The sequence below is a fragment of the Taudactylus pleione genome, unplaced genomic scaffold (assembly GCF_031769625.1).
Source record: "Taudactylus pleione unplaced genomic scaffold, aTauple2 ptg000016l, whole genome shotgun sequence".
NCBI classification, from domain to species: Eukaryota; Metazoa; Chordata; class Amphibia; order Anura; family Myobatrachidae; genus Taudactylus; species Taudactylus pleione.
The window spans coordinates 51,550,908-51,563,767 of NW_028284418.1; the positions used below are offsets into that span (position 1 = coordinate 51,550,908).

General features: G+C 41.5%; 1 protein-coding gene across 1 annotated transcript in view; it reads left to right on the forward strand.

Annotated features, from left to right (window-relative positions):
* PLCE1 (phospholipase C epsilon 1) overlaps positions 1-12,860 on the forward strand; it is a 415,545-nt gene that overhangs the window by 235,381 nt on the left and 167,304 nt on the right. The window contains exon 5 of the mRNA XM_088476428.1: positions 6,193-6,506. Coding sequence (XP_088332554.1) covers positions 6,193-6,506 — 314 coding nt within the window. The remainder of the gene's footprint in view (positions 1-6,192; positions 6,507-12,860) is intronic.

The window sequence follows — 12,860 nt, forward strand, 5'->3', positions numbered from 1 at the left end:
AAGGACCACCTGATTTACCAACATTTCAATATACTAAACATATTCCTCAGGCAATATAGGCCCAGTGCCTTTAGTACCACAGACGTAATGTCCAACGTGGGAAAGCCAATACCTGGCGGCCTAGTGAAAAAGTTTGTGCCCCATTGATGCCTTATATGCTCACAATCCCGCCTGGAATCTCAATGTGTTTTTTCTGCCCTTACAAGTGCATCTCCTCAAGCAGAAGATACTCCTGTTTCCTCCAGTGCAGGTGCCATCCCTTCTCTCCCTGGGACCCAGCACTGGCAACCTCCATTGGCCACCTCGTTACACATACAGGTACTATAGGGTGTACGTATATCTATACCCAACAAGTGCGTCATCAAAGATCTAAATGGGAGAATAATCAACATAGAGGAAACACATGATTATTGTAAGGTGCCCCAATACTCTGGAGCGCTGAATCAATGGGGCATATGTATTATTCACATTTACATGAATAACTTGTTAAAACGGGAAGGGGTTTTGGAGTAGAGTTTGCCAGCCACTTGCATTGATAAGCCTTGGACACTCTCATAATAAGCCACCTCCCAGTCACCGCCCAGGAACTCCCATCACTTTTCTGTAACTTTTCTGATACCGTCTGTCCCAATCGCAATAGCGCCTCTGTGCGTACACTGTGTAACACGCACCGTAGGAGTTTTTAGAAATTTTTGCACATACGCCATTGCAAATAATCGCTAAACTATGTGATCCTGGGCATGGGGTGCACAATGCGTGTGACTCAGAATTGGATGTACAGTACACACTGAACTTTATTACATGTAGAGGTGAATTTGACACCAAATCCATCTTTAATCACATTGCTATATTTTGATGCAGAGAGCTGCAGAAGTTACTTGTGCCAAACAATCATTAACATAAAAATAGTATTGAATTTATCGGCAGTTCATTAACATTTAATTGATTTCCATTTAACTGTAAAAACAAGCTTTATTGAAAGACAGTTTATTGCTTAATTGTTTTCCTACGAGATGCTGGCAGCAAACGTGGTTAATACGTTCTTAGAATATACAGAATTTTAAGTGCATTTTCTTACACTATAGAGGGATTATGTTTTCCCATGGTCACTCTATGTACTAAAACACAAAATAGTTTAAAACATACAGTAAATATGTGACTAAGAAACACGCACGCCCTCGTCTGTAGCACCACTCTAATCAATGGTCCCCTCTTTTCTTTTATATATTACTTTTATTGGCAGTATTTATTTTGTGAATTTACTATTTTTTGGAAATAAAAAATAAGACTTATAAGCATAGTAGAAATTAAGAATATAATACAAGTAGAATGGTGATGTATATCTCTGTTTTTTTTAGCCAAAATAACTAATGATTCATACTATTATGTTCATTAAAAAAGATATTACTTTTGTTTTAATTCAGAGGATACAGGAAATGGATTTAAGCCTATTGGTTAGGTTGTTATGGGATTTGTTGATTTTATACCATAGCGACACAAAAGCTGCTTTGCTGGTAAGCTTTGGCTTATATGGATTTCAATGTGTTATTTAAAAGATCTCCTGTTTTGTTTAATTAACATCTTTAGTCTTGTTAATGAGCAAGATTTTTTTCTTCTATGTGCCCTTAACACTTGGAGTTCGGTTTGCTTATTTGTTATGGGCGGCACGGAAGGTGTAATGGTTAGCATTACTGCCTCCCAGCACTGAGGTCTTGGGTTCAATTTGTGTTTGAGTGGGTTTCCTCCGGGTCCTCTGGTGTCACCCCATACTCCAGAAACTTACTGGCAATGTAGGTTAATTAGCGTCTAAAAGTATATTATTTCTAGTGTGGTTGGGACTATAAATTGTAAACTCCACTGTGGCAGGGACTGATGTGAATGGCCAAATATCCTCTGGGGAGCGTTGTGGAATATTTGTGCGCTATATAAATAACTGGTAATAAATAGTTATTTACTTATTTATTAACCATCATTAAGACAGCATCTATGTATTACATAGATCTTTACAGAGTATTTTAATCACTCACATCAGTCCCTACCCCAGTGGAGCTTACAATCTATATATGCTACTTCCCTCATCCCTACACACACACACACACACACACACACACGCGCGTGATAGTGAATCAATTAAAAGGTAGATGCACAGATATGTTCTCATACACCTAGCCTCAATACAGCTAAGGCGCGAGATGCCTGGCGCGAGTGAGCAGCGCAGAGCGGGGTTGCGTCTTTTTTGGCTCTCTTTCGCCTGAAAATGCTTTGATTGCAACAAACCTCTTCATGAGACTCCACTGATTTAATTTGACATGTGACACTTGTATGTCTGAGTACAAATCTGTATACAAAGCACAACGGAACTTGGCGTGTAAAAAGTAGTGGCTGCTACTACATGTACAAATTCAGACTCAGATGCACACAGATATACAAGTGTCACATATCAAATTAATCAGTGCAGTCTCATGAAGAGATTTTGTGTCTACAGCAGTGCAAGTTGGAAACCGTTTTGAAAATGAAGGAACGCTTACTGAAATTATAGCTTTGCCATTGGTCATACCATTTCCTATGTTTGCTATTTTATTTGATTATGGTCTCCAAGTTACCTTGAGGGGTCTGTTACAGAGATTTATTCCAGTGACCAGGATTAACTTAGTGTCTGTCATCAAATAGCCTTTGGCACACCATCATTGATTGCTTTACATTGTTAAATATTTTTATTGTTTTAGTGCTTATTCATAATGATTTACTGTTTTTTTTTTTTTTTTTCAAATTGATACTACAGAGGAGATATATGTACTGTGAAACGTGATATAATTTTGTGCAATATAACTGATAATTTTTTTTATATAGTACTATTCTCCAAAATGACTCAAGACACTTTATAGAAATCATGAACATGATACAAAGGTTTACAATTACAAAAAAAATACAGAAAACCATCAACATAATAGAGTTGAGGCAGCCATTTTGGGTCATAAATTATTATTATTACTATCCTTGATTTGGCGCCACAAGGGTTCTGCAGCGCCTTACAAAGTACATAAACCAATGAGCACACAAGAAAAACAGTTATTAACAGTACAAACAATGCAGAACAAATACATGGTTTATAAACATTGCTGCATAACATTTAAATAAGGAGCAGGGTGTCAGCAACCAAGTGTTAGGTGCCGTTGTGCTGTAAATGAAAGTATAAGTAAGGCAAGGAGAAGCACGTGAGGGAAGAGGACTGTGAGAGCTTACATTCTAAAGGGGAGGGGCAGACAAACAGCGGAGATATAGATGGGCTAGATTGTGAGGAAAGAGCATGGAGTAGTGGATTAGGCTGGGCGCTGTAAAGCTTTGAGGAATAAATGGGTCTTGAGAGCCCATTTGAAGATTAAGAGCCAGGAAGCAAAGTTATCAAGGAATTTTGAGTGAAGGCCAGGAGGATGAAAGAAGGCAGCTACTCGAAGAAGTTAGAGGAGGCGAATGTCACGAGCATCGAATGGAAATAATGAAATGGAGGGTTCAGAAGGTAAGAGTTGGTAGGAGTGACCTGAGGATAGGACACCAACACCACCATGGCAACCTCCAGGCCAGGGTATGTGAGAGAATGTGAGAACCCCAAAGGAGATAGCTGCAGGAGAAGTGGTGTCAGATGGGTAAATCCAGGATTTGGTGATGGCTAGGAGATTCAAGGAGTTGGAGATGAAGCTGTCATGGACGGTGACCAGTATATTATTGAATGAACTGGCTTTCCAGAGGGCACAGGAGAGAGGGACAGAGTTAAGAGGAGAGAAAAGAATGAGATTATTAGGGTTGCTGTAGTGTGGAGCTATGATTGATTTAGAGCAGGGGGATGAGAAGAGTGTGGGTATGTGGTGGGCTTCCGAATGAGGAAGGGTGACAGCAGATGGTGGGCAAGGTGAGGGTTTAGTGTGGTGTGGGTGGAGAAGAGGAAAGGTAACTTGGAGAAAAGGGAGGGTGCAGGGCTTTAGCAGGTGGTGTAGCAGGTGGAAGAGAAGTGAATAATAATGGAGTTATGGGAGATGCAGTGGAGAATATTAGATGGGATGAAGGGAGACCGAGGAGGGAGAGGAAAAGATGGATGAGACAATGGAGGGAGGAAAGAGGTGGGAACTGCATGCCTCCCAACTTTTCATCCTCCCAAGGAGGGACAGGTTGCGCGCCAGAGGCGCTACCGAAAAGGGGGTGTGGCTTACACAAAAGGGGCGGGGGCTACTGAAAATGGGACGGAGCCTCGTGGCTTCCCCCATTTTCGTCACTATGGTGGCGTGCCGATCGCTCTCCGAGATGCTGGGCAGCCGCCAGGCAGTCCTAACACATGAGAACAGATGCTGTGTGTATGCACACAGCATTTGTTCTCCTCCTGCACACCCGCTGCTCTGCTATCCCCAACTGTATGTGCTCTCCCCAACTTCCCCCCCACCGCGGGACACTGCGGCCCGCGGGTGGGACAGCCCCAGAAAAACTGGACTGTCCCGCTGGATTTGGGACAGTTGGGAGGTATGGAACTGTTGGTAGAGGAGAGAATAATGTAGCTGCTGAGTGAGGGGGCGGGAGTAGAAGAAAAGAGAGATGAGGGAATTGGGGGGAGGGAAACTGCAGTAGTAGTGATCAGCGTGAGATACAGGAACAGTACAGTTAAAACGTCTAAAAATCTGATAAAAGGAAGAACAGTGCTGGTAGATGTAAAGGCACAACTACAATAGTATATTACAAACAAGGAGTTTGGAGCTGTTAAAGTTGCAAAGTTAGGATAAAGTATTCTAAATAATTATAGGTGTGAAACAATGGTAGATACTACAGTGGTATAGAGATAAATTGGCACAGGAATGATTTAAACATTAACATTATGTAGAAAAGTAAACAAGGCAAAGGTGTGTCCACTTATAATTAAAGCAGGTTGCTGAGTTGCAGGATATCCAGAAGCTCAGAAGATCCTTTTCAACTGTTTCCAAGTTTTAGAGAGTTCCATTTAAATGTTGTCCTTCTGTGTTCCTCCTGTTTAACTCTTTAAATTATACTGTACATGTAATACAAAAAAAACCCACTTTGACATAAAACCCTATGCAGCCTTGAAACAGGCCTGCAGCCTGTGCCCTACTAACTATATAGTGAAGCATACATGTGTAGTAACTGATTGCTCCTCACCCCACACCAAAGGCAAGTCATAATATTCTAATACAAACAAACAGAGCCTAAACATCATCCCATGTATCTAGGAGATAATATATATTTATATAGTCAGACCTTAAGTCAATCTGGATTTTGCAGATATTCAATAATGACAATATACCTAGAAAATCAGTATATTCCAGACAATATAAATTACATTGACTGATTCTTCTCACGAAAGTAGCAGATATGGCAGCCATCTTTGGTACTACATAGGTTACACTGTGTGAAATATGCAATGCCTGGAAGAGAGGACACATAATGAGGGAACTACAGAATACTAAAGCTGTTTACATGATTTTTCCAAAATCATCAAAACCATGCATTGTTCATCCTAGACATAAGAGTACCAGATGAGACCGTCGTCTTGGGCGCACTACATAGGTAACAGTGTGTGAGATAAGCAATACATGGAAGTAAGACATACAAGGGTAACATGGAAAATGACTAACAAGATAACCACTAAATAAATTGTTCCATTGGTTGTTCATCCTGCCCATGGAAGTATTAGGAACTGATGACATCTATTTATTTATTTATTTATTTATTAGCTGTTATTTTTATATTGCACACAAATATTATGCAGCACTCTAGAGAGAATATTTAAACATTCACATCAGTCCCATGCCCCAGTGACGCTTACAGTCTACATTCCCTACCACATGTACACACATACACAATCGGGTTATTTCTTTTGTCAGAATCCAACCTATCTACCAGAATCTACAGTATTTGTGGGAGAAAACCCACACAAGCAGAGGGAGAACATACAAACTTCACAGAGATTGGACCTTGGTTGGAAATTGAAATCAATGCTTGCCAAACATAAGGATATTTATTACAGACATTTCTATGTTTATTTATGTCACTTTTTGGGGGGGGTATTAGGTGTATATGCAGAGTAACCCATCCTTTCTATTTAATTTATTTTTTATTCATATTTTAACAATAACTATTCTTACATTATTTTTTAAATTTTAATACTAATATTTTGATTTGGTTTCATTTTAGAACGCCAGCCGTGTTCAACAATGGCAACCCCAAACTCCCAGACGGCTAGTGCAGCTGGACTAAGTAAGGAGTTGGTGGATCTACAGCATCTCATTCAGTTTCCAGAAGAGATTGCGAGCATTCTTACTGATCAAGAACAGAAAATTTATCGAAAAGTGCTGCCCATTGATTACCTCTGTTTCTTGACAAAAGATCTTGGGAGTATTATGTGTGAGACCAACTTTCCAGATATAAAAACATTGTCTGCATCTCTGTTAAAATTGAAGAATGGAGAACACAACACTGTGGAAGGTCTTGTGGCAAGGTTTAATGAGGTGAGCCTTTACTTTATGCTTATTCATTTAATTGAATAAATGTTTTTGTAGAACCTGTGGCTCAGTCTTCCTTTACCTTGAAACATCCTAGTGTGTTGACTTTTCAGACTGGCAGCTACAAGTTTTTAATGGGCCATTATATTGAAAGATTATTTCAGGAACTTTAATGATTTATTTTACGGATTTCTGAGCAAAGTGATACTCCTATGTTGTGCAAACCTTAGTACAAATGCTATTTTTTCTATCCCAAGCAAGAATTCTACCATTTGTATCATAATGTGGATTTGGAATTGTGGTTAATATACCACTACCCACTGATATCAAAGCCAATCAAAACTGAAAACCAAAAATATCTGAACATCAAGGTCCTATATCAAGAGTTCTCATAGACTCCTGACAGGGCCGGATTAAGGTCCGTGGGGGCCCCTGGGCAACAATTTTGTGGGGGCCTCTATATACCACCGTCCCCTGTAGTAATGCCCCTTATGCAGTGCCCCCAGTAGTGGGCACCCTATACAGTGCCCCTTATATAGTGCCCCAGACCCAGTAGTGGTCCCCCCTATGCAGTGCCCCTTATATAATGCCCCAGTAGTGGTCCCCCTATACAGTGCCCCCATTAGTGCACCTTATAGTGCCCCTAGACCCAGTAGTGTCCCCCCCCTATGCAGTGCCCCTTATATAATGCCCCAGTAGTGGTCCCCCTATACAGTGCCCACAGTAGTGCCCCCAGACCCAATAGTGGTCCCCCCTATGCAGTGCCCCTTATATATCTCCCCAGTAGTGGTCCCCCTATACAGTATACAGTACCCTCAGTAGTGCCCCTTATATAGTGCCCCCAGACCCAGTAGTGGTCCTCCCCATGCAGTGCCCCTTATATAGTGCCCCCAGTAGTCCCCCCTTATGCATTGCCCCCAGAAGTAATCCCCTCCTATACACTGCCCCCAGTAGTAGCCCACCCCTATTCAGTGCCGCCAGTAGTTGTCCTATGCATTTCCCCCAGTGCCCCCATGAAGCGGCCCCCCCATATGCAGTGCCCCTTACACACACACAAAAAAAACCCAACTTACCTGAAACCCCGCTCCTGATGCAACCGCCGTTGTCCGCTCTGGCTCCTCCTCTCTTGCAGTATGGGAGAGACGTCAGCGTCATGACATCACTCCCATCATCACCCGGGGGGAGCCGGAAGACAGAGCTCATAAGTGAGCTTCAGCCGGCTCCCTCCGTTGAAGCAGCAGCCAATGAGTGTCTGTGTGACTCTCATCGGCTGCTGTAACAAACACACAGCTGCCGTCGGCGGCTGTGTGCTTGTCACTGTGTAGTGTGGCCGCGTTCACTGCGCGGTCTACACTACACTAGCAACGGGGACACTAGCGGCGGGTGAAGCCACCGGCTGCACCGCTGCTAGTGGGGACCCCTCTGTGTCTGGGGGCCCAGGGACGACCGCCCCTGTCGCCCCCCCTCCTTAATCTGGCCCTGACTCCTGATGTATTCAATAATGTGTTTTCCATAGCAGCCTGCAGTGTTTAGCCAGTCTGGTTGAAGCTTACTGGCTGGGTTCTGCATCTTGCCTAGTCAGCTTCAACCGACATACTGTAAACTGATCAGAACTGCAAAGCTCCTTTTTAAAACTGCATTCTAGCATAGTTTTTTTAAGCAAGTCAAGGTACCTTTACTATGGCTGGGATGAATTGAATAATTATCAGGTTTTTTGACCAAAAAATGTATAATTTCTTATCGCTGCTATTCGCGACAACAAGAAGTTAAGTACTGCCAGTATGTACCATTGTTCATATCCAGGGACAGGAGCTCTGTTAGGAGCCTGTCCCTGTGATGTGTAAAAGTAAAGTGACTGCATTAGCGATCGCTTTACTTTGCAGTTTCCAGGAACCGCGCACGAACGAGTCTATAGTGCCGGGGAGGGAACTCTCCTTGTACCTTCTGCGGACTGTAGCCTAAGGCTGCAATAGCTAACACCATCATCAGATGGCCTTAGCTATTGGGACCAAGCTTGGTTCTCCCGGGAAACAAAGCAACAACCATAAAAGCCTTTGGGGGCTGCTTTTGTGGTCGACAATGGTGGACCTTAGTCCCATGTACATGCATTCCGAAAGATACATAATATTTTTACGTGTTCCCCCCTAAAACAGTTGATTTCATTTGATATCCTGCAAATATTAATTGATAAATAGGCACCCTTAATGCACCGTACACACGGTCAGAAAACGATCCAATATCGTTGTCTGATCGTCCTGCATGTGCTGGATGATCGTTATCGAACATCCAGAACATGCACCATTCCCCCAACTATAGTAACCAGGCTAACCTGGTCGATATCGACCAGGTTTGCCTGCATGCACGGGCGATGGTCGATATTGATAACGACCATCCATGCCCGCGCATCGTTTGGTTGGGCAAAAAAGGACGATTTAAGCTATCAACGTTATCGTTATCGTTTAAATCGTCCTTTAAATCTGACCGTGTGTATGCACCTTAAGTCTACTATACAAACTCTCAGTATGTTATGTGACGACAGAGAGGGAAGGAGAAGGATTTTAGATTGAAAACAGAGCTCAGAGGGGCGTTCCAAAGCCTTGGTTGCCCAGAAAGTAAGAAGACTCTTGAGAATCTTCAGAATAATCTATTATTAATGACAATCTGCAGAAATCAACCAAGGAAAAAAGGTAGTTCCCAAGAACTTCCACAGTGATTTGTGTTAAAGAAACACACTTATTTTTTTTGTAATTGTTGCTTTAATAATGCAGCTATGCTTGAAAGTTCTCTGTGTAAAATTTCCCTTGACCAGATGATTCAAATTTATCAGAAAATTGTGTTTCTTTTAAAATGCAACAATGTAAAACTGCAACTATAGGATCTGATTTATTTTGATTTCTTTATAGTGTTACATTTTCTGAGGTTACAAGTGCATATACACATATTAGAGAGTCACTTAACTTGAACCGTTTGAAAACATTTGAACCCAGTTGGTAATGTGCTGTCATATCTGTATTATTTACAAAGCTTATTAGTAGAAGTAGGTATAATATAAAATAATATTTAAACCCACAAATAACAAAAAAAAATATTAAAAGAATTTAGAAAATGTCAACAATTACATTTTGTTTTAAAATATAATATACGGTACACCTACTGAGAGTGACATTATATGTGGCTATTGTGCTGGTCAGGTGGGTTACGTTCCCTTCCATCACCTTGTTCACTAAAAAAAATTCAATCTGTACTGTAGATTATGTTGGACATTAAATGTAACAAATATGAAAAGATTTTGGCTAGTCACGCTTCTTACTGTAACAAAGAACAGTCTCCTCTACTGGCATATGTTCAGGGTTAAATCCTCTTCCCGATGAGGTCTTTCCTGGGGTAGACTGCTGTATTTATTTTCATGTGTGGTCCTCACCATACACTTCAATCTCAACTAATGTCACATGTCAAATAATCAAGTAATATAAAATTCAAAGTGCATTATGTCACTACAGATACAATTCACAAATATTTATATGAAATTTTCCATACACTAAAACCAGAAGAAATATTAGACATTCTATTTACATTTGTTGAATGCAAGCTATTGGCATGAGCCATTTTGGCTAAAAGATGCTGTCTACACTGTTCTCCATTCAGATTACTGGCAGGAGATACTATATTTCTCCTCCCCATTATGGGAATCTCTGTTAATTTCTTCCAGTCCTTCTTTGTCCCTGACCTCATTGGATTTGCCTATATTTTTCAACCTTCCCTCCATTGATTTATATCATCAAGCCCCCACACACTTGAGAAAAAAGTAATGTGGGATCCGGTAAGGTGAGCTATTCTGGCAGGAGATCTGGGAGAGTATGCAGATATGACACGAAGTAAATATATACCATTAGTCCAGAGCAGATAGCATTCATTTATCTAATGGTACTGCCCTATTATCCTTCCTTAGCCTGATACTCAACGTAGCAGTCTTGGAAAAAAGAACGCTTGCCTGTGATTGGTGTAGGGACCTCAACGATGCGAACACTTCATCCCGCATGGTTCCTAACCTCTGAAAGTTGTCCCTGAATAGCAGTTCTAGCTGTGTATTCCTTAGACCATGAAACAACCACTCTGCAAATCCTACACCTGAGAATGATGCAGGCTGCTTCATGCTCTCCTTTCTGTATCTTCCACAAGTATATAAACCAGTGGTTCCCAAACTTACACAGTTAGAGGCACCCTTCGGGTCTCCATAATTTTTTCAAGGCACCCCTAAGCCAAAATAATTACCGAACAGTCCCATTTTGTAACTAGTTGGGTCAAAATAATGTAATAAGTATTTAAAGTAGAAAGAGAGAAGCTGTCCTATTTTTATCCATTGCCCCCTCCATGTCTCTCTCCCATTGCCCCCTCCATGTTTCTCTCCCATTGCCCCCCTCCATGTCTCTCCCTATGTCCCCCTCTGGCTCTCCCTTTGTACTCCTCTGTCTCTCCCTTTGCTCCCTGTGTCTCTCCCTTTGCCCCCCCCCTCGTCTCTCACTTTGCCCCCTCTGTGTCTCTTCCTTTGCCCCCTCCGTGTCTCTCCCTCTGCCCCCTCCGTGTCTCTCCCTTTGCCCCCTCCGTGTCTCTCCCTTTCTCCCTCCGTGTCTCTCCCTTTGCCCCCTCCATGTCTCTCGCTTTGCCCCATCCATGTCTCTCAGTTTACCTTTTCCATGTCTCTCCATTTGCCCTTCTCCATGCCCCCCGTACTTACCATTAGTTGTAATGGTCCGCACCGTTCTGCAGCATCGCTCCTCAGATCAGATCAGACTCTTCTTCTTTGATCTCCCACAAGTCACTGCATTGTAGGGCCACATTCAGCAACAGAAGGCTCAGGATTTGCTGCCTGTTGCTTTACAGAGACAATTCTCCCCCCTGTTCATCTCAACCCCTCCCCCTCCTCCCCACTGCTCCGCTCTACTCCACCCAGACAATCCCTCTCCTACCCATGTAATGCAATGTAATCCAGGTTGACATCAACTAGGTTTTTATTTATTTCTTCTTCTGCATGCAATAGATGTAGTATGATTGATGTATAGAAGTCTGTGAAGACTTATGATAGAAACTTCAACTTGGACTCTGACTGTTTTCTAAATGATTATTATCATTTATTTATATTGCGCCACAAGTGTTCTGCAGCGCCTTACAAAGTACAATAGGTTGACCAGTAACTTACAGTACAATACAATACAGGACAAGGACATGGATAATATACATTGCTACATTAGCGACCATAACACCCAGATAAGCAACAGAGCAAAGTAGCCAAGTGTTAGGTGCCCTAGTGGTGAGTAAGAAGTAGATGAAAGTAGAGTAAGGAGAAGCACAAGAGGGCGGAGGGTCCTGCTCGTAAGAGCTTACATTCTAAAGGGGAGGGGCAGACAAACAGGTGTGACACAGATGGGGTAGGCAGGGAGGAAGGAAATGTAGCAGTAAGTTAAGATGAGAGCTGGAAGGCTTTGATGAAGTAGTGGGTATTGAGAAATGAGGTTTATTGCATACAATTAATGCATAACTACTTTTATGTGTTCAATTTTTATTTTATATATATATATATATATATATATATATATATATATATATATTACAATTAGAGTCCTGACTTATTCTGCCATCTCACAACAGCTTTGTAATTAAAGCGCAGGGACACTATTTCTCTTTTTTTCCCGAATTCCATATATTGTGGTTTTTTCTTTGCCTGTTAGGGCCAGAGACGTGGCAAAATGTGGCAGATGACCACCACAAATGGAAGAACTGGAGGCTTTCTGAGCCTATACAACTGCCTATTTTGTAGACATTGCTATAATTTTTTTCTGCGTAAACCCAGTCTCTACTGCACAGTGCAGCTGCTGTTGTAAATCAGAGAAATTGGTGTAAAATAATATTTTGAAATATTTTGCTTAAGGAAAAATGCTTTATATAAAGAAGTATTCTCTGCTGTTGTGAAAATGGTGGTAGCAACAGGAGGACAGTAGGCGGTAATTGTCACCAGACAGTATGGGCTATCCCTTCATAATAAATAGGCCGATTAGACTGAAGGATAACCTGTCTATATATAGCTGACAAATTCTCTACTTCTAAACTGTTAATGTGAGTCCAACTTTTTATTTTTCTTTTTCTCTTGCATATCTAACTTCTGGGCTTATAATCAGCAGAAATTGCCTTTTGATAGTAAAGTAGCAATTAATTGTGCTCTCGCCATAACTCAAATGATAAGTCACTCCAGAACTGACAAAGCACCATCAGCGAGCCATTTTTGTATGATGAGAGAATATTTTCCTTTTGCACTGATGTTTACAGAATGTTTATTATTTTCCTTTCCTATATGATATTGTTTTA